At 42.8% G+C, this 23,417-nt stretch overlaps 1 protein-coding gene across 1 annotated transcript in view; it reads right to left on the bottom strand.

The window, feature by feature from the left end:
- Window positions 1–1,166: 1,166 nt before the first annotated feature.
- CHST11 (carbohydrate sulfotransferase 11) overlaps window positions 1,167–23,417 on the bottom strand; it is a 270,991-nt gene continuing 248,740 nt past the window's right edge. The window contains exon 3 of the mRNA XM_054988738.1: window positions 1,167–2,262. Coding sequence (XP_054844713.1) covers window positions 1,408–2,262 — 855 coding nt within the window. The 3' untranslated portion in view covers window positions 1,167–1,407. The remainder of the gene's footprint in view (window positions 2,263–23,417) is intronic.

Genomic DNA, 23,417 nt, shown 5'->3' with positions numbered 1-23,417 from the left:
GAAAGCCCATCAGTCTCTGAAGTGTTACTATTAGATGACTGTCAATAAACAATTAAGGTAGCTCTTGGTAGCAACAGATCACAAGACCTGTGTATCACCTTGGTACAATGCGATTTTGTTCAGAAACATCAGAGAGGAGATGGGGCCTGAGAAAGATCCAAGAAACTAGACAAATCTCTTGATGGAGCAGATGTGTAAAGGTCACCTACAGAAGGAAGACCAAGTCTGAGAACTTCATGGTTAGCAGAGGGCTAGTTTGCCGTTGTCTTAAGAGCCAGAGTTGGTCCATCAAGTTGCTATGAGTGTGTTGCCTGTTTAGTTGTGGTTTCCCCCAAGGGAGGTTACACATCGCTGTTGTACTCCAAAGTCTCTGGCCTGGCCCCTTTAATGAAGAGACTGGAATTTATTTGAAATTCTGAGTGTACATGTTTGTGAGACTTTAATACAGTCATTAGGTGGAAAGGCTGAGGGTCAAAGTAGACAAGAAGTTGGAAGTTGCTTTCTTGATCTCAAGGAACATCTCAGAGTTGCTACTGACTCCACTGGGGGAAATAAATGGGTACCATTGAGTTAACCTGCATATCCGCCTCCCCCCACCCCAGTATGTGTGTGGGCTATTAAAGTTGGGAAAAGAGGTGTAGGAAGGAGAAAACTTAATACTCATGCCTCTTATGGAGTGTCATTCTGAACTGTCATTCTGATTTTCCAAGGGTGGAGACTTGATCATGGATCTTCACTATCTCATCGGGTTCGACCATAAGCGACCTTACCTCCCAGTGGAGAAATGTTGAGCCTTCCTCAGTACATTATTGTTGGCAGACAACTGCGTCTTATCATACAAATCTGACAATCCCGAGGCTTCAAAAGACGTTCTAGTCTGGGACCCAACCCTCCTGGGCCCTTGAGCTCAGCCCTGTGCTAATGTTTCTAATTATCTTAATGAATTCATCACTGGTGAAATATTCCAAACAGGAGAAATATTAAGAACAGAGGAAAGCTCCAGCCAGAAGAGCACATTTTCTTTGTCCATACCATGTTGTATTTCAGCTCCTAATGTGGAATCAATCGTATACTTAAATAAGCATAAATAACACAAAGGCTAGGACTTATGAAGAATGCAAAAAGGAAAAAAAGGAATTAATCAGGACACAAAGAACATTTCCCTCCCTCAAACAGTCAAGCAGAAACGAGTAGTCACAGCTAGGGCGACAGGCTCTGCATTTTCCTTACTCCAGAAACAAAACTGTCCTTTTCTTATTGACAATTTAAATAATAAATTTTGACTATGCTGCTCGCAGCATCATTCAAAAAAAATATTAACTTACAAAATAACCCATTCTTCATATTATGACAAATAAAAATCTTAAATAAAACAGGTATTTTTCCTTCTCTCTCTCTCTCTCTGGCTCATTCCAACTTCAGGTAGCTTGGCACTGAGTAATTGAACATTAAAAAATCAAGTTTGTAGACTTCATACAGCTGTGTTTGGTGTTCCAAGCTGATGTTCTGGAAGAACTCTGTAGTCATTTCATCAGTAGTTCTTGTAGACTTTGCATAGGTGGGGAACTTGAGATAGTTGCCTACTCCTGCAAGCTGAAGGACATAGTTGGAATCTTCTTCGAGTGTTTCATATTTCCCTATGAGGTCATAATGGATGTGACAAGGATGGCAAAGAGAGTATACAGTTTGCCAGTGTTCATTGAACGGCTCTTCTTTTTGAGTATGAGGGTCTATGAGATATGCCACAAATTCCTCAAATTTCACATCATCACCTTTATGCAGAGCCTCTTGGGTAGCATTTTTCCTTTGGCGTTTCACAATTTTGGTACCATACCTCTTGTGAAAGGAGGTGTTGTACTTCTGGGTGAATTTGTTTCTGTAGGCTGACACTAGTCTTTCAAAAGGCTCACGGACAAACAGGAACTTCATGTAGTTTTTCAAGCGGTGATTGATTTCTGGGATGCTGTACTGGTTGAGTGTCTTCAGGTTTGAGGAGACATGGGCTTCGTTAGCTGGGATCTCCATGGGATCGTTATATTTGCCCCGCCCTGTCAAGACCATCATGACTCTCTTCCAATTGGTGCAGGCCACTTTGGGTACGTAGCAATATATCAATTCATGATCTTCATCCACCACCAAATGTTTGAGGTCGTTGGGCGTCAGCACACGGCGCTTCCTGCTGGATAGGCTGTTGGCTCGGCACGTGTCTGTAACTTGATCCCTCCGGATCTGATGAAGGATCGCTGTGCTGGACAATTCCAACTGTAAAGAAAGCACAAATGTGGATAATTCAATACAGCTCCCAAATTCTGGCTGCTGCCTAATGCAGAAGTCCAACTGCTACTTCTTATGCTTCTCTACACTCGCATACTTCTAATCACCACATCAGCATTCTCGTCACACATCTGGATGTAAAAATAGTTCAGAAATCATTCATCATTTTAGCTTGAGGCTGAAAGCAAAGTAGAGCTCAAGACCACCTACTTAAAGCAGGATCCTTGATAGCCAAACAAAATATTCCATCAGCAGGAAAACACCGATTCCTATTGCAATTATTCTTTTTGCTACAGGCAGCAATTCCAAAACCACAATGCTAATTTTAAATTAGGAAGACAATGGGGAAATGCCTCGGTTTGATAGATTTTAAAGGATGCCTGATGGCTGCAGCTTCCTGATAGTAAACAGGTAGCCATGTTAGTCTGTTGCAGCAAAATAAAACAAAAGACCAGTGGCGCCTTAAAGACTAACAAGGTTTTTTTCCCATATGAACTTTGGGGAGTCCCAGGAGCTCATATGGAAATAAATGCCATTAGTCGTTAAGGTGCCACTGGAGTTTTGGTTTCTTTTGCCTGATTCCCGCACTCCTAGTTGGGACCATTAGGAACACAGCAAGCATCCTGAACAAAGAGCTTTGTAGTCTGCACTGATCCTCCTCACTGAAAAAGACTCGTAAGGAAGCAACCTCTGCTGAAACCCTCGACGCCGAAGAGAAGAACATGGGTGGGGAGCACAGATATGCTTCTGTTGATGGCTACGGGGTACGGGGAAACTGGCCAGTTGCAATAATTTATATGGGCCCGTGTAACTTCAGAACGTAATAGATACCAGGTTTTCTCATGAAGTGACAGGAGGGAATCGGGGGTGGCTGGAGAATGTTGCAATTTCATACCAGGTTCAGTGATGTGAACGTTGGGTCCAGATTGAGTTTTCCATCAGCAGAATAGAACTTCCCTGCCTCTCTCTCCCACTGCAGCCCACTCATCTCACCAAAATGCAGGTAGGGGACCCCAATGAATGACACGAGGAGAGGTCTGTAGTGGGGAGGGGGAATCGGTGAAAATTGCCAACTTTGTCTGGATCCAGCCTGATGCTTGGGCTCCAGCTGGATGAGAGCCAGCATCCATCCAGTCCACAAGTCTGTCTCCCTCAATAGTGTTCAGGGAATTTTACAAACAACACAGAACGGAGATAGTCTGCTCCCATAATTTTCCTCCATGATTTAGTAATCAGAGATACATTCTGCCTCTGAATGTAGAAATCCCCTTTCCAGCTTTCATTATCTGGGCTAATCTAATAGGCACTGACAGATTGGCAGAAACAACGGCCATGTTAGTCAAGTTTCAACAATTTAAATGAAGCCCAAGTATTTTACTGGCTTCCCTTTCTCTAAAATGCTTAAGAACTGTACAGTAATATAGACGAATGCTACATTTATTTTCAGTGTGCCTTGTCTGAAAAGTCTTAACTCGCTTAGTTTTATATATAGACAAGGAATATAGACAAGGAACTCTTCTTGCTCCTACCGTCAAATACATTTCTAAAGGAAGCGCAGAACTCAAACTGACCTTTGCTGCTGCAACACAGCAGGAGGCCACGGATTTCAAAAAGCCGACAAAAATGAGCCCACTATGTGCTCTTGCTGCTGATGTCTGTCTCACTCTAGGATTAATCGCCTCGGCTCATGCTCATTGGCTATGACCTTGGCAAGCAAAATAAAACCTGTGGCTATTCCAGCTGTTCCGGGAGGATGGCAGTCACTAAAAATTCATTCCTTGAAGGGGCTTTAGCTCTCCAGGCCGGCCAAATCAATAAAAGGTTAAAGGCATGCTCTTCTTTAACATGCGGTCTTTGTCTCATCATCTACAAAAATTCTTACTTGCTACTCAATATGCCAGATGCATCTTGTATAGGGTTGCCAGGTCCCCTTACCCTCCCAGTGGTAGGGGGGATACCTGACACTTACTGGGGGCGAGTTCCTCATGTGCACTCAAAGAGATTGCACGCTTCAGTCAGGCGCAATGACGTCACTTCCGGAAGTGACATCATTGTGCCCAGTGGCAAGCATGCCTGCTGCCAGGTGCACTTGCTGTGCACTGGCCTGGGAAGTTTTTTGCCTCCTGGGCCCATTCCTCATGCCATGCCCCTCCACCTGCCAGGTGAGTGGTGGCAGAGGGCAGAGGCTCCAGGGCACCTGGCAGCTTTAGTCTTGTGTATTTGGCTTTACAAAGCAGTTGTAAAATGTAGCAGTTATCTGCAAGGTTTAGTAGTACCAGAGGACTGGATCAAGACTTACAAGGCATGAACAAGGGCCTTGGAAGTCATACACTGGCTCTTTTCTCATTGTGCCAACAAGATGTTGGAGAAGAGGATTTAAAGTCCTTTAAATTTTTACTCACTTAAGTATTCTTTGTGCCTTGCTGTGAACATGTAGCAGGAAGAGAAAGCAATTTCTTGTGATCCAATGACAGAGTGGATCCTCTGCCCAGAATATCCCTGTCCACAAGCCCTGTGCAGATGACCCATTCAGACAGGAAGAGAGAGTGCACATAACAGTGCTGGCCCTGACCCCCATTCCCAGGAGATGGCCAAGTCATCTGCAAGGTGCAAATATGTGGAGGAAGTGCCCACACTTATGCCTCCTCCCCATGATCAATGACATTGTTTTCTTAATGTGGCTGATCATAGGCAAACATGCAGCCACTTCCTTAGCATGTCTGCACCATGCAGATGGCTTGGAAATCATGTGGAAGTGGAAGGGAAAGGGCCAGCATACTTGCACCTGCTCTCCTTCCCCAGGCAGTGAGTCAGTGCATTAATGCATTGTCAGACTTGGGCTACAATTTACATTGAACAATCCGTGTTCTGGGTATACTTGATTTTGCTGAGTAATTCTCATATTACATTCAATGCGCATACTGCTGAACATGTGATTTAAATCTCACATTTATCCAGGTACTGGCTGCTCATTTCATTTGAAAAATGAATGTGCTCTTTCTTACAAAGGTATGAATATACATGCAGGATGTATGTATGATCACTGTAACATGTGAACAGGGTTGGTGTTGGGGAGAGGTTTAAATAATCTATTGGTTGTTAACAGTTATCTCCTAATGGTCCTGGGAGGGGATCACAGATGCCGCTTCTATCTAGTGTAGTACAGTCCTGGAACTCACTCTGCAACATGGTTTATTATCTGTTCTTCTTCCCAGGGCAATGGGGCAGGGGGCTTAAGTGCTCCTTTTCACTGCAGCTGAACCTTTGCTGGCTAGGATTCATTTTGGTTAAAAGAAAACATCTTACCCATAGGGGCAGACATTGTGGGGAGGAGGGGGTTAATGGAGAATATAATTCTAAGTGCATCAGTCCTGTTTACAGGGGATTGAGATAAAGGAATGACTGAGAAGCATGGAAGCAGTTTGGTTTAGACTTCAGGAGATGGAAAGCTTCTTCTAACCCTCTCTCTCATACACACACAACACACACACACATACACGCAACACACACCCTTTCCAGGTGTGCTGCACAAAATGAAAAACAAATATAACAAGCACCATCCAACGCCATAAGATAAACTATGGCTGCTAGCAGCTTGGCTATAAGTCATCACAAAGTCCAAACAGTGGCTAAAAGATCAAGTCATGGGATAAAAGATCATACAACATTTCTGAAACATACTTAAGCTTTGGAAAGTCCTCAGAAGAAGGGAAGTCTGCAGCAGTGGAATAGGCCATAAGAATAGACAAGGAATATGCCCTTTTCTCTACAGTCTGTGGCAAAGTGATAACTAAACACATTTCCAGTATCTAAGTCAATAAACCAGTATTCGCAAAGCTTTATTCCTGCCTTGAACTTGAGGTGTACATTCTGGAAAAGGTACAAAAGGTGAATGAATTTAATGCAGTTTATTTTTAAAAGCTGCTGATTGCCCGTGGAATACAAATGAGATGTTGCACTAAGAAAAGCAGAAGAAACATTCTTTGCTGATAACCGATTAGAGCTATTGGAATGAAATATTTCCTGGCAGTCAGTATAAAAAAGGACAAATTTGATTTTTTTTTGCTATTCTAAAAACAGAAAGAAATTGGGGGAAGGGTCAAAATCCAGATTAATCTACTCAAGAATCAATAGCAAACAAGGAAATAATTACCCAATGGAAAAAGGCTGTACCTTCATTTGCTCTACATTGGGTAGGCAGGGGGCATTCAATTGTCCAGTTGTAATGAACCAGTGTGGATGCAGGTGTTGCAAAACATGCCTTAAAATAGGCACAGATCTCAACCTCACCAAGCACCGATTAAATGCCTTTTGGAGATATTTTTAATACATGGAAAGTTCAATCTGAATGACTGTCAAAGGATCTACAAAACATGTTTAATATGGCAGTCCCTCTATGAGTAAATTAATCTACAAGCATTTCAATATCTTTTTTAATTTCAAAAATGTATACATTTCTTTTTTACCATCTGAAGTGTCTAAGGTGCTATGCAAAGCACAAAAACACACAATATAAACATTTAAAAGCAAACAAAAACCACAGAGAACTCCATTTGAAGTCAGCAACACACAAAAAATAAAAGTCTCTGAAAGGCCTACTTTTGCCTAAATCTCAGTAAAACGGAAGAAAGTCAGATCTTGCTAGGCAAGGCAATCTGAAATTCTGATGCCAAAATAGAGAGGGCATCACCATGGGCCTGAACTAAACCTCTCAACGAGCAGAACGTGGGACAACACTTCATGAGATCATCTCTGTTATCAAGGGGACACGTATTGGTTTAATGGCCTTATACAGAACACACAAGGTACATACACTTCTCAAAGAACAATCGGCTAGATAGCATGTGTCTTGTCTTGACTACAAAAATGTGAAAGAATCTTCCTGAGAAAAAGACTGGCATTTGTTTCCAATGGTGAAGAGGAAAGGGGTAAACCCCAGAGACTGCACCTAGAGATTAAAAGTCATAACAGGACATCTGCAGATCATTCACATAATGTGTCCTTTGGCCTAGGCCAGATATGTTTTAAGTGTTACATGCCTTTCAAGCAACACACATGAAATGACTTTTCTGTGTATGAAACCAAATAGCAAGGTTGGAAAAGAGTCTAAGCATCACATATCAAGCCCTGTTGGTTTGCATGGAGGGGAATGGCATGGGGAGATGGGGCTCTTACCTTCCCTGCCTTTTACTTACTGACAGGCCCAGGACTCATTTCAAGGGGGGATGCAGTTCCCCAAAGAGGTCACATGACTCTCGGCCATTTGGGCCCCTTTCGGCCTGGATTGGGGCCAAAATGGCCTGGATCGGGCCTCTGACGGGCGGTGGATCACTCTCCCGCTCATCAGCGGCCCAATCCTGACCATTTTGGGCCCCTTTCCAGCCATTTTCAGCCCCTTTTTGCCATTTTGGGCCCAATTTCGGCCCTGAATAGCCAGGATTGGGTCCAAAACAGCCAGAATAGGTGATGTCAGGGTGTGTGGCATATGCTAATGAGTTATGCTAATGAGTTCCTCCAGCTCTTTTTCTACAAAATGATCCCTGGACAGGCCATACCTGTATTGCTTTTACCCCATACATTTCCTCCAGTGGGAAAAGGTAGCCCTTTTTCCTGAGAGAAAAGCTGTTTTTAGAGAAGTAAAAAAACCTTTTAAAATGAACCAAAAAGGGAACAGACCATGTAGTTTGAGACTCAGAGCTCTGTGAAACCCAAAGCTTGCATATCTGCACCAATAATCTGGTTAGTCCAATTGAAAGTGTGCCTCATTTACTTTCTTCTTCTTGAAGAGAACCCCTCTTGGTACCCATTTCTCCTGCCTGAGAGTCAAAAGGATGGCATGCCTGATTAATCACCCAATTCTGCCTCATTCGTTAAGTAGATTAATAGCAAGACATATTTTCAAAAATTCTAATTTATCTTGACATTTACAAATGCCTCTTAAGTTTTAGAATGAACATCCTGTTATATATCCAACAGCGCTGGAGGACATCACCCACTTTTGATGTCTTATAGTAGAATTCCTTTAACTGGAATCTGGAGACTCACGGAGACTTGGGTTGCCAGGTCCCCTTACTCTCCTAGTGGGAGAGAGGGACCTGGCTTTGCATCTTTGCAGACCCCTTGTGTGCACTCTAAGCACTTGCGGCATGATGATGCCACTTCCGGGATGTCACGTCATCATGCCTGGCAGGAGCATGCCCACTGCCGGGTGCAATGACATTGCTCCCAGAAGTGATGTCATCGAGCCTGTGGGGAGCATGCCCCCTGTGTGCTGGAAGGTTTTTTACCTCCTGGGCCCATTCCCCGGGTGAGTAATGGTGGGGGGCAGGGGCTGGGAGCAGGAGATCCACTGCCTCAGCCGGAGGAACAGCAGCCCCGGTGGGGACCTGCAAGTCCTTATTAGGAGCAGAGAGCAAGCCCTTCATGCACCCTTCTGGTTAACATGAAAACAGAACCTTCTCAATTTTCTTGGAATTGGGTCAAGGAATATCTATCTCAGGAGAAGGGGACAAAATTGGCTTCCTTCTCTTTTGAAGGGTGAGAGCTCATAGAGATACTGTTGCACTTGCTTCCAGATCACCTCAAATCACTAGTTGGAAAATGCATGGAACCAATAATCTCATCTTAGGAATTGTAATCGGTTGAGTAGCACCAAGGTGGTTCAGTCCTAATGCAATCATCATGTTATTTCTGGGATAAAATGGAACGGATCCTTTCCTTCCTTGTCTTTTCCTGTCTCCTTTTTCCAGTGCAAATGATTTTAGAATAGTTTTCAGTATGCATTTCATTTAAACTTGCTTTTAAAGTGTAGCTGATACAGTTCTTACTGAGAATGCAAAAGCATAGCAGTCTCTGTGTGACATATCCATGTGGTAGAAGCCCGGAAAGGAGGAGAGGGCGAAAAAAATTAACACAAAGTGGGGCTCATCGGGTTGCTAAGGCATGAGAATTGCTGCCTTGTCAGACAATGACATGCTGCATTTCAGTTATTTTGTCTTAAGTCTGATGTTATCCAAAAGCTTTTCCTCCTCTCTGTGGGGTGTTCCCCCATTTATCTGTTTAAAATCCATCTGCTTTGGTAATCAGGGCTACTGCATGATGAGAAAAAGAAATCAGACCGAAATCTCCCACTGCATATGCATTTCTTCCAAACGTGCTCCAAGAAGTCAGGGGAAGGAGGAGTTACTTCTTTATGGCAATTCTCCCAAGCCAGTTGTTAACACGTGGCAATACTTATGGTATGGATCCTTCCAGTTGTGAGAGCCCTGATGGCTCTCTGGTGCTGAGTGTTTGCGGAGTTATTTAGAAGTGGGAGTGCAACTTCAACTTTCTGAGCTCTTCACAGATCAGGCGCTGGATGCCATTTCCCCTCTGTATTTATGAAACATGTCTGGCACTGGCAATAACCAGGTTCCTCTGCTTACTCAATGCTTTAAAATCAAGACTGGAAGTTAACAAACTCTGGTTAAGATAGAAATCACTTTCTGTTAATTCTGTTAATATTAGAGCCAACACACCCTTTAAACCTTGGTAAAGGAAGGAGGTAGAAATCTGCAGTCTGCTTGAGAGAAGGGTCTCTGCACTAGTCCCATTAATCAGAATTCACGCCCAAGCCATGCAAGACTTTATGGTCAGAATGTGGGCCAACACAACAGCAGTATATTGTGCAAAATGCATGGCGTGTGCACCAGCATACTGTTTCTTTGGATGATGATCTGGGAATCCACAATGCTGGATTCTAAAAATACTTGGAAAAAATTATTTGGGAATGGCTTGTACATAATACACCCAAGTCCTTTAAAAATATCTGTTCCATAACATCAAGCGTCCAGTCAAGAGAATCTTGTTCAGACTGAAGCATCCATCAAGATATAAGGACAAAAACTGAAACAAACTTTTTAAAAAAATGCCACGTTTCTGATCAAGGCTGGATTTACCATCATGCTTCCTACCACTGCAGGTTGATGTAGTGTAGTTATCCAAGAACATTTCTGTGGTGGGGAGTGGGACTTTTACTGCTGTCATCACAGCACTCTGTTGCGTTTTCTAAAACCAGAAAGTAATTTAAATATCCTAAAGAGAAGATGACATATGTTCTCAGCAAAATCGAAATTATTTCCCCAGCAATCATGATTGCAGATGGAACTGCTGGAATATAATTTTGGTTACTTTCTAGTCCTGTTCTAAGAGATTCTGTTTTGCTCCTGTTGATTTCGCTTCACCTTGATGCTGCAAGGGCAAGCCTTTTCTATTCTCATTTGTAACTGCCACTCACTAATGTGCCCAGGGGATAATTGACCTCAGATGCCCTTTACTCTCAGCCTTAATGGCAGCAGATTGGGAGCCACACAACAGGCTTAGCTGTCTCTTTCTTTCTGATGTACCCAGAGAGCCTTACCCTCAACCCCCCCCCCAAGTTCTCCTATTAAACATTAGTAGCCCATGGAAAAACTTAATTACTAGGCAGCAAATCTTTGGAGACTAAAATGGTGCTGCAATCATACTAATGCATAAGGCAATAAATGAGCATGCTGCATCATACTGCTCAGTAAACATTTTTTTGTAAGCATCAGAGTCTAATCTTCAGAGAAACTTGAAGCATCTGCAAAAACCCTGGCTCTTTGCCAGTGCTCAGCACATTTCTAGGACAATCCATGAGCCTCAGCGTGATACCAATGAAGAAAATCAGAATGATTAGATAAATGCAGAGAGGTGTATTTCTTTGCTTTGTAAAATGACCTTCCCAAAGTCATGGAAGGCTGCAATTCTAAACTGACCTGTAAGGTCCTAAATCAACCCAGTCCACAAATATGAAAGTGAGTTCAGGGTTGAGAGTCAGCTTAGGCCAACTTGAAAGCAAGGCCATGGTGAAAGAACAAGGTGACCTTTCCCCCAGGCCAGTTTAGCTAGGGATCCTGACAGTGTTTTGCCATCTTCTGGGCATGCAGTAAGGGTCACTGGGTGTGTGTGTGAGCGGGGGGGGGGGGAGATAACTGAATTTCTAGCATTGTGTATGGGGGTTGGATTATATGACCCCAGAGGTCCCTTCAAAGTCTATGATTCTATGATTCTAAGAGAATCATGAAGAGTTAAGCATCCTTCTATGCTTCTTCTTAAAAGAAGAGTGACTTGTCCAGAGAATGCTCCTTACACTTCTTGATCAGCAACTGAGATGGTAACTCCCCACTACTCCCCACAGTTGGGATGACCTTCCATTTGCAAGCTGTCCAGAAAGTGACCAGTTGCAATCTCAACCTATTGGGAACAAGCACAAGACCCATCACCAGCATCATCCTATAGTGTAAAAGTCAACTCAGACGAGCTTCAACCAAGTTAAAACCCTGCTCTTTGTCACTTCGATTTTTTTTTGTTAAAAAAACAACAACCAGAAATAAACCAGGAATGCAAATGATTTGGGGGTAATAATAAGGTTTTGATTTTTTTTTGCATGATATAGCATGAAAGTGAATTAATTATGCCAAGGATGCAAGACATATGAATGAAGTAGCTCGGCTTAATGGCTGGCTTCATCCTATGGTTTTCATTAGGCAAAGTTTTTGACATTTGAAACCGTTAGTGAAATCCTAAACAGAGTTACTCCAGACTAAGCCCATTGACATTTCACTCTTTTGTGTGTATGTGTTTAAGCATATATTATTATACATATGAACAGGGCTCATTTCGAGGGCGAACGCACAGGAACGCAGTTCCGGCAGGTCCCCAAAGAGGTCAAATGTCAAGTGGCCCGCCCACCTGACTCTCGGCCATTTTGGACCAGTTTTGGCTGGATCACTCTCCCGCTCATCAGCGGCCTGATCTGACCATTTTGGGCCCCTTTTCGGCCATTTTCAGCCCCTTTTGCCATTTTGGGCCCAATTTCGGCCCTAAATGGCCAGGATTGGGTGCAAAACAGCCAGAATAGGTGATGTCAGGGGGTGTGGCATATGCAAGTCAGTAATACTAATGACACACTTCCAGTGATGGCAAGAGGCGTGGCATATGCTAATGAGTTCCTCCAGCTCTTTTTCTACGAAATGACCCCTGCACATGAACCTTCCAGATTGTTGTGCGCTGAGATGGATGAGTAGCTATCAAAAGCAGGCTCCTTATTATTGTGCATTTCTCTTCCTTTGTCTATCTGTGTGGCTTGAATGGCTTTTAAACACCAGGCAAAAACAGTTTTGTCAGTCTGATGGCATATGTTATTTTACTATTGCTGCTGTTACTGATTTGTCTAATGTATTTTAAATGTAATTTCATAGTTAATTTTTTAACATGGTCAGTCACCTTGAGCATTTAGGTCAAATTATGGACTACCTTACAGTTGGCAATTTCTGTAAAGAAATAAAGTTTTAAACATTTTTATTAAGACTTATTTCATCAAAGTCATCCAGAAATTTCTAGAAGTTTGAAACAAAACTGAAATGGAGTCTTCGTGGTCCAGAGACAGAGTTGCCTAAAGGGCTTAGACATTCTTAAAGTCCCATAATATGCCTGGACCAGTAGAGATTTGACTCCCCCCCCCCAAGGCCAGTTGTCCATCCAAACTATGCAAGTGACAGCAATAAGAATGCCAATTCACTAAGTAGTTTGCCTCCTGCAGGCCTATCATGGCTGACCAGGTCCAAGCTAAGCCCCTGGAGTAATGCCACATGGGCTTGGGGTCAGATCCGCCCAGCCATACTACAGGAAGTACCAAGGAATGTATCTTGCTTGGGCTACAAAATACTCCTAACCAGATCTGTTCTTTTCTTCATCCCAAGGAAAACTTCTGAAGGTCACTACATAACCACAAACATAACCATTTACCTTCCCCCCCAATGCCTGCATAAGCCCAACTGTTTGGAAGGTTTGCTTTCACCTACCATTGCCCCCCATTCTGGCTGCCTCCTCAGAGACTGCATTATGTGTGAGGCTACCAGCATCATCTTTATGCACAGCAACCAGCTTTGTGTGTAGATATATACGTACTATGATTTCAAAGGAAGATAACAGAAGTTTACAAGGGGTGTTTCCACTGCTTATGGTTGTCACCCCAAGTATCTGAATACAAGTATCCCAGCCCCAATGTCCCTGAGACACAAGGACACTGCATTCATTTCCAAACTATTTGAAGTCCCTTCTGGTTTGAATGAATTGCAATGAGAAAGTGTTAGAAAAGTCTTCGTATTGTCATGGACAGAGGAGCAGCGGCAGACAAGCGACCACCGCTATGGCATTATCAAGAGATGATTAATATACACACTGATGGTCTGTTCTTCTGATGACTCAAAGGGTAGGATAACTTTCAAAACAACGAAAATGAGATGCTAATCCCTACTTATTAGAGTTCTTGGGTTTGTTTAATCTGAGATCCAATTCTGAAGACGGGAAAAACCTAAATCTATATTTTCTGTAAAGTATGGTGGAATCTCACCTCCTTAAAGTGCTTATTTTCTTCTTGGTAGCCCCCCCTTCTATTTGCTCATTATTCTGTTTTGTGGTAGACAGTCCCTGTCTGCCTAGCATTACAAACCCTTTCATCAATTTTGAATTCTTGCCAGCTCTTAATTGTTTTCACTCTGCTGATCCTCTAGAAAATTCCAGCTCCTCTTAGGTTGCTTCTGCATACTTGTCAGGTTTCCTGTCCCACCTGGTGCATGAAGACTTCCCAATAGAACAGAAAGCAAGAAAGCACCAAGGCTTCTCTGCCAACAAGTTCCCAGCCCCTTCTTCTTCCAGGCATGCAAATCCTGAACCTGAATCCTGGTTACTTGAGCACATTATGGGGCAGACCAGACAACTCTGTGAGCTGCAGCCATTGTTGCAAGAACTTGTTTACTCACCATGGCTTTCAGCATCACATTCTCGGCAATGATGAGTGCATGCAGAACATCATAAGAAAAAATGTAACAAAGGCAGGGGTATGGGTGCCAACTATAGCCAACAGAAAAACAGGTGAGAGGAGAAAGGAACATGCTCAGAAGGCCAGTTGGGAAGGATTTGAGGGCAAGACACAGCTCATGGACTATCTCGTGGGGGGGGGGGGAAGAATGCTGCTCTCTATAGTAATAGCAGCAGTAGCAGCAGCAGAAGTTTATTTATCAACTCTCTAATAATCAGTTGCCCATACAATGGCTTGCTTTTTTTACTAGATTGCCTCTCTTATAACAGGAATCTGTCAGCTCAACCACAATGCCAGGCACATTGCATGATTGCAGAATGAGGTACATGTCTGTTTTTAATATGACATCTTTAACACATGCTACTCAAAATCTTCCCCTTTCAGAGCATTCATCACACAGTATACTGTTAAGATTTTAACTTTCAGGCTGCAGTGAGAAGGACTAGAATCTTATTTGAACACTGGACAGTTGAGGTTCTCTGGCTTCTACCAACGTCACAGGGACCAAGGGCAGAGACGGCACCTGTGCTGACTGTGACTATGCTGTCCTGCAATGGCAAACGCTTGCTTTTTTCCCAGATAGACGGTCTGTGCACCCCCCTCACGATTCCCTCATGGGTAGAGCTGCCTTATGCTAGGAGACAATTGTGCTTGCAACTGCCTTTTCGACACAGGTGGTCAAAAGCTCCTGTGCTGCCTTCCCATCCAGATGGCCTCTGGAAGGCACTGCTTAAGGGATGCTTTGGGTTGCCTATAATTAGAAACATCTGGAACAAGTTTTCATTCTGCATTTTTTAATAACTTGTTCAACATTGTTTTGTTTTTCTCAAGGGAAGGTGCTCGTTTGCCCCATTCATCTAGCAATGCTGATAATATGGAACTGAATTGTCAAATGGAAGCCATGTGTGTGGAATAGGCAGTGTAGGAGCCTTCAAATAAGAGGAAACCATATTTCAACTGACATGAAAGGATATGTGGACAGTCAAGATGTCTTCTCATTAGAGTCAGTTGCTCATTTTCATCCACAGCATTTTCCAGCTTGAACACAAAGATTTGGTCCCTGCTGATTCTAAGCATTAAAATGCCTATTTTCATACATTTGGTGGGTCAAAATGTCTTAATTTTGAATCTTTAAATCGCCAGTTTTGAAGTGAAAACAGCACAGGGGTATTGGGGACTCCATTGTACCTCATGGCAGAAGTCTGTGGTGGGTGGAAGACTGCTCTCAAGGTAAGGATTTGTTCAGGGGGGACGTTGATAATGAGGCAGGATTTCCAGTACCCAGAACATAAAAGCTGAGGGCTGGAGCTGTGCCTTTGAAGGCTATATCATTAGAGGACAAAATATCTCACAGCACTTTGGGGAGGGGGGAATTTAAAATGAGTAAGTACAGGCAAGGGAGGGGCTACTTAAACCCTGCAGTTTCCTGCTTCACATCACCTACCCTAGTGGATTTTTTTCCTGTAGGGTTTCAAATGTGTGTTTGCCCATGACGTGTTGAGAATGTAAGCTAAGTAGACTCTTGTAGAATTTTGTACATTCTGACACCACTGTGTAAGATTGCTTCATCATGTGCTGAGCCTTATCATTCAAATCCCCATTTACCACAACATAATTCAACCTGTTTTCAGCAACTTCTGATAGCCCAATAAACATGGGTTGGCTTTGGGTAACAAACTAGTCACCTGACTGGCTCACAACTGCTTCACAGCAATCTATGGTGCTGGAAATTATCTTTAATGTGTCAGTATCCATGGGATTTTTACATGTCTGATGCTTGTCCAAAACTCTGGAAGAAATTCTCTATGACAACAAACACATTTCAGTCTACACAATCTGCTATTTTTGTTTTTTGTTAATTCCTACCCAAGCCTCTTGCTGCGGAAGCACGGCCCCAGTAGCGCTGGACTTCCATCTTTCAGGCCAATGTGTAAAAAAGGAAAGCAAAGATTTGTATACAGTAGTACAGCTGAAAGGTTAAACACAAATAATAGGAACTTCCCCAGAGTGTGTATCCTAGATGGACGATTAAGATAATGTAGCTACTGCAGTCCTTCTGTAAATCTGATGTGAAACATCTGCGCTTGCTTAGGTTTAAACATGTGTGTTCTCTTGCCTAGATCTGCAATGAGGGGGTTGGAGGGGGGTGGGTTGAATGGAGATAAATGGCAGGCTGGATTGTCCTGTTGCTAGAAGCAAATAACTCCCTGCCATGCTCAGCTGAAAATTCAGGAAGACAGCCAGGAGTCTGCAACCTCAGGGAAGGGAAAAGGTAATGCTCTTTTCTTATTCCATATTAACTCTTCCTTAGGTCTGCACTTGTATCCAGCCCCTAAATCATTCCCCAGCTCCTGATGTAGAGTCTCTTTCCAGCCCTTTGACATCTCAACATGCTCAGGGAGAAAAAAAGTAAGAGAAAAGCCAGAGGAAGACACCGTAGCAATAATACAGTTTTTTAATTTCAAACCTTGCCTGTTCTGTCTTCTTGTCACAAAGCTACATTTCTGCCCTCTGCATGTTTGATCTATATAATTAGGCCTCTAGTTATTGTTTTTTTAAAAAACGAGGTTACATTTATGGAGAGGACAGATTGGTGCCCACTCTCACACCTCATGTAATTTTTTATCAGGAACTCTGATACTGATCGCTAGTTCACTGGATAGGCATAATGCATAGCTATTAACAATTCTGGACCTATGTTCTAGGTATGTTCTAGGTATGCATGCCTAGTACAAATCTCCTTGCAGACACATTAGAAGCAAGATTCATGCCTACTCATTACATACCAGTTCCAAAATGATGCTCCCTGGAAGCTAAACATTTCTAAGGGGGAATATTATGGGGATCTTCACCGTACTTGGAATACTGAGAGAGGATAGCGGCTTTACCACAAAATGGCTGCCACGTGGCATAGGGCCAATCACAAAGTGTTGGAAGGTATTTCACGTATAAATTTCTGACTGGAAGCAGCTCTTTATAGTTTCAAAGAGAAGTCTTGCTGAACTTCTTTAACTGGAGATGATGGAGGACTAAAAAAGGATGCAAAATATATGTTGTCTTACTGAGCTACAGGCCCTTCCCATGAATGTCAAAGATACAGTACTTAGTATTCCTTTCCAGTTCCTAATGAGGCAGCTTGGAAAAGACTTCCATCACTTTGTGCATGTGCAATATTACAGTTTTCTACCAAGTATCCTGAAAAGAGTTGCCAACCTCTAGGCAGGGCCTAGAGATCTCCCAGAATTTACAACTAACCTCAAGGTGGCAGCAATCAGTTCCCCTAGAGAAAATAGCTGCTTGGAAGGTGGACTTATGGCATTATACCCTGCTGAGGACCCTCCCTCGTCCAAATCCCATCTTCCCCAGGCTCCACCTCCAAACCTCCACAAATTTTCCAACCTGGAGCTGGCGATCCTAATGAATCCCCCCTTCAAAATGGGTGTTGTAAAAAGTTTAAGCTTTGAAAGTGATTTCCACATTTTTTGGTAAAAAAACAAAAACAGCCTTAACTACCAGTGCTATTGACTTTTAGCTGCTGCCTCAGTCAGGCTACAGAAGGAGCCCAGATGAGGAAAAAGAAGCTGATATTGAAAAGGTCTCATCCAGTTTGGTGTAGTGGTTAAGAGTAGCAGGACTCTAATCTGGATAACCGGATTTGATTCCTCACTCCTCCACTTGAAGCCAACTGGGTGACCTTGGGTCAGTCACAGCTCTCTCAGAGCTCTCTCAGCCCCTCCCCCACCTCACACGGTGATTGCTGTGGGGATAATAATAGCACACTTTGTAAACTGCTCTGAGTGTGACATTAAGTTGTCCTGAAGGGCAGTATATAAATTGAATGTTGTTGTTATCCTAGCCCCTCAGCCAGACCTGGGCAAGTGAGCCACCCACAAACCACAAACCTTTGTGTATGACCTTCTGTAGTTCTCACAGCAGCTCCAAGCAGTCCTGAACAAGATGGACAGGCAGCCATCCACTGACATACTCATGGGGAAATGGCCCCACCCATATCCTTGGCACACACAGCAGATGATAGGAAAAATATTGGCACCTTCATGTCTGCAGGTGACATTTTGGGGATGCAGAACATTACACAAACAAGCATTATAAAAGCATTGATTTCCTCTCATGTTTCCTGATTTATGGCAAACCACAGTTTGCTACTACATTCAAATCAGGCATAGTATGGTTGGCCCAAACCATAATTTGCCTGTAAAACAAGACATGCACATAATGCAAGATTTAAGGCAAACAAAACTCAGTACTGTTTCTCTGGAAAAATACTGCAGGAAGAGAGACAAGGAGAGTTCAATTTCTATTGGACAGGAGCACAATTAGGCACCGGATCACAGAACAGTATTATTTGTGAAAAATATGGTTTCAATGGCTGACGGAGGAATGAGCAGGTATTAACCATCCAAATTAGCATGTACTTTTGACCAATGCAAATATCAGCTCCTCAGTAGGGATCTGAGAACTCAAGAACTGCTGTACAGGATCCAACCCACCAGCAAAAGCCAGCTGTACCATGAAATATGCTGAAGCAACCTGGGAGTACCATTTAAGGGCAGCTAAACATCTTGGCGTTCTCTTTGCCAAAAGCATCTTCAGTGCTGAACACTATAGAAGGACAAGACTAGAAAGCTTTGCAGCTCATCAGCGCTCAGCTTCAGATTGTTAGGATTTTTATTACAGCTGAAAAAAGTCTCAAGAGTTATCTACTCTGAGCCAATACGCAGACCGATTTCCACAGAACTCCTTCCCCGTAAACAATTTCTGCAGGCAGAATGATTTATTATACAAGTTTTTAATGTTCCCCCCCCACACACACACTATTTGCAATATTTACCCTAAAAGTTATGCTCCTAGGTCACATCTGAGACTGAAAGTCACCACCCCTTGCATCCAGTTTTCTCCGGTCTTCTTAAAATGCAGCAACATGAAAAGGACACATTAATCGAGCAGGTACAAAAGCACTATCATCTCCATTTATTACCCACGCCACGTCTGTTAATGCAGGATTTGGCAAACATGTCCAGACTGTTACACCACAAATTCATCATGAACTAGCAGGCTGCAATTAATTTGAATATTCTGTGTACTTGTAAATAATGTAATTTGCATCTCATTTCCATGAAGGTGGCAGATACTCAAGCAAAGTTGGACACACTGCACTTATTCAGCAATATTCTTATTCTAAAAGTCACTTGACAGATGGAAAACTTGAGCCACTCCTTAATAAAATTGATATAGGTACTGAAATAGGAATGCCAACTTCCAGGCAGGGCCTGGAGTTTTCTGAGAATTACAACTGCCCTCCAAGCTACAGAGATCAATTCCTCTGGAGAAAACGGCAGCTTTGGAGGGTGGACTCTATGGCTTCTCATCTCTGATGAGTTCCCTCTCCTCCCCAAACTCTGCCCTTCCCAGGCTTTACCCACATATCTCCAGGAATTTCCCAAACCAGAGGTGGCAACCCTAACCTAAGAATAAAAAGTTGACTAATATAACAAAGTTGGGCTCAGTTTTTTCTACCATTGGGTGTTTAACAACAAGGCAATACCACATGCAGGTGCGTACACACGAATTAATAAAGCCCGAACAGCATTAAGATGTTTTCTTTTGGTCACAACTTTGTATGTAAATAATGACCCTCTATAATACCCAGGTTCTTCTCAAAGGTGCCACAGTCCTAGCCAGTAAATAAGTGCTTAATCTAAGTATGTAAAGGAAGCCAGTTCAGAAAACAGGGAACTCTGCAAATGGGAATACCTGTTGGACTTTGCACATTAAAAATTGTCAGAGGTGCAGTTATACTACCTCAGTTACAGGTATCTGGTTTTAAAAAAGGTTGAGTTTTATGGCAGATTACAAAATGTCCTCTGATGCACTTTAACATTTGAACATATGTTCAAATTTAAAAGGGAGAGACAGAGAGCCCACTGATGAACAGAAGCTGTTTTAAAGGCTTTGCTTTACCAATAATGAAGCCCCAAGAGTAATCTCCACGGCAGCAGGTAGATGAATGACTCCAAGTGAAGTCTGGTGCGTGATACAATGAAAAGAATGGATTGCTAAGAGGCTAGTAGATTATATTTACATGCACACAGAGAGAGAATTCTTTTGAGAGTATGCTTGTTTCCAACAGCAGTGAGTGACATCTGGTATGACAAGGGGAGCAAGAGAAACTGAAAAGCCTGTGAGAAACATGAACTACTGAGTGACAGGAGAGAACATTTGGGAAAATTAATATTGATGATATGCAAAAAAAAAATCCTGATAAGGTAAGAGATGACATGACAAATGTATGAAAGTAGACTTAGTTTGAGCGAAGGCAGACATGCAAACCTGCCATTAAGGCTGTTCTAGCAGGGAACTAATTTTCCTCTGAAAAGTCTCTCTTCTGAAAAACGATGTCAAAACGTAGCATGAAGAAAATGAGAAGAAGATTCGGCATCATTCTGTGCTGTTTTTCCAACTCAAAATGACACTGGAGGGAGAATACAGGCAAATAACAGCCTCTCCCAGAATTGTCTCTAGTCAGTAAAATTGTATGAAAAGAAGTAGAATCTTCTCCTCCTCCCATGCAGCAGTGGTCTTGACCAGAATTGGCCCTCCATGACGCAGTTTAAAGGAGTTCCCAGGTAAGAATCTCACTTGCTAAAATGGCAGTGAACTTTGGGGTGGCTGTCTTGTCTAGTTTAGCCCTCAGGTATCTTTAAGAAGTACCGAATGAGCGTTCTTGTTCCATACCAAAGGTTTGGAACAACTGTCTACATAGCAATGCCTGAAGCAGTAGAGTTTCTCTCAGGACAGGGATGCTCCCTCACAGTACAATTCAAAGCATAGTTTCACCCTACTGACTTCAATGGTATAACTCTACTTAGGGTTGCACTGTCAAGAGACTGAGAGCGGAACTACAAGTGACAAAAGGCACAGGTTGGACACTTGTCAGCTTCCCTCAAGTTTTGATGGGAAATGTAGGCAGCTTGGCGGAATGTTGGACAAGTGACAGTTGAAAAGTCCATTGGACAGCAGTCAGAGAGCGAAGCTGCAAGACTAGGATGCCTACATTTCCCATCAAAACTTGAGGGAAGCTGCCAAGAGTCCAACCTGTGCCTTTTGTCACTTGTAGTTCCGCTCTGAGGCTTAGAACTCACAAAGGGCCGTTGAAATTATAAACCTGCGTGGATTACACTATTTTAGTCTTCTGGTGAGAGCTCACTTTTACTGATACTTTTTTTTTTTATTATAGCCATATATTTTTAATAGAGAAATATTAAATGATGTAAGCCACCAATGCTGTCAGAAAGTGGCACAGTCCAAATACAGGTTGTATTATTGAAGGCTTTCACAGCTGGAGAACGATGGTTGTTGTGGATTTTGCGGGCTGTATAGCCGTGGTCTTGGCATTGTAGTTCCTGACGTTTCGCCAGCAGCTGTGACTGGCATCTTCAGAGGTGTAGCACCAAAAGACAGAGATCTCTCAGTGTCACAGTGTGGAGAAGATGTTGACAGGTAATTTATATCTACCTGCCAACATCTTCTCCACACTGTGACACTGAGAGATCTCTGTCTTTTGGTGCTACACCTGTGAAGATGCCAGTCACAGCTGCTGGCGAAACGTCAGGAACTACAATGCCAAGACCATGGCTATACAGCCCGGAAAATCCACAACAACCAAATACAGGTTTATCACCTCATCTACTATTTGTGAGAACCAGCCCTAAGTGTGGTATTAGATGTTAGACACAATACAAGGCTGTCACTGAAAATAGCCATCTCCAAATCCAGTTTGGAGTGGTGTAGTGATCAGAGTACTAAATTAGGCCTGGGGGGAACTTTGGCCAGTCTGTCTTACAGAGTTGTTGTGAAAATAGCATGTCTCATTCTAAAGGTAGTTTAAAAGTGATAGAAAGTTTTTCCCTTTCTCCCATAATGACATCATACAATAGGACATCTGTGAGTGAGGTTGTGGCTCAGTAGCAGGTCATCTGGCATGCAGAAGGTCCCAGGATCAACACCCGCATCTCCACTTTAAAAAATCAGGTAGTAGGTGATGTGAAAGACTTCTAGCTGAGTCCCTCATGAGCTGCTGCCAATCAGAGCAGACCATACATACTTTGGTAGACCAATGATTAGGCAACCTCATGCGTTCATAAATTTTCCCATGAATTTTCCCAGCCAATGTTGTGGAGCCAGGATGGGGAAATTTAAACTATGATAAGAGTTTCACTATATATTACTGGAGGAGGGCACATTAGATGTGGGGAAGCCATTTTCTGATGTAAATTCTTATCCACTCACGATTTTTGAGGTAGTAAAGTTTCACAGCCAGCTATAACTCTGGCAGTGCCCCATGTGGGAACTGCTGGAATTTCCTGTTCAAGTTGAACAATCAGTGTGTTTTACAAGTGAATGCAGATATTCCTTTGCGGAGGCTCCTTGATGAAGTCACCATAGAGTCCCACTGGGAAGTTTCTGGCCCATCTTGTGGCAATGAGGGGAGCAGTTTGTGTGGTCAGGGCAAACCTACTGGCCAATAAGACTGAACCATTAATTTAGGTCCCTGAAGAGCATTTCTAGTTTGTTTCAGGACAAAACGGAAGTGTTGGAAAGAAAAGAATTCACTGCAGCTAGAAAAGCAAATTGTCACAGGGTTTGGGCACATGATGAGGGGATGTGGCTGACACATTACTTTAAAAATCACAGCCATTTTTAACTCTACCTCAGAAATCAAGTGAATAGCTTCCATGAGGAAGACAGAGCTGGCACCTAATGATAAAAGTTTGTAATTCATTTTCTAGAAAACTTTGCCAAGCTCTTGAAGAGCTGCATTTCCCCCTTGAGTTGGACTATAAATTATTCCACACATCAACCAACTGAAAGAAATGTGTGGGAAGCAAAGTCTTAGAGCAGATCCAGTTCATTGCACGGCCGTTTGCCTATTAATTGGATCCGGCTATACATTTAAATCCTCCTCTTGGTTTACAATTGTACAGGACCTTTCCTACAGAGAGCACAGAAAGCAATTGTAGTTCTCTTGCTGGGTTTAGCTGCACTATATAGAGTGTCCAGATGCTGACGGGCCATCTTGGCACTTCTTCTGTCTCTTGTGATAGGATAGGTGGGTTACAGTTTTGATTTGGCTGGAAATTGTCTGTGCAATCTCCTTTTTATCAGATGTTTTCTAGTGCTGAAAGCAGATTCTTTTAAAAAATTTTCTGCTAGGTCTACAAGGAGATTGTGGAGCATAGTC

Source organism: Eublepharis macularius, chromosome 9 (assembly GCF_028583425.1).
Source record: "Eublepharis macularius isolate TG4126 chromosome 9, MPM_Emac_v1.0, whole genome shotgun sequence".
Lineage (NCBI taxonomy): Eukaryota > Metazoa > Chordata > Lepidosauria > Squamata > Eublepharidae > Eublepharis > Eublepharis macularius.
The sequence above is the reverse complement of the archived record's forward strand: the minus strand, read 5'-3'. Positions and strand labels throughout refer to the sequence as shown.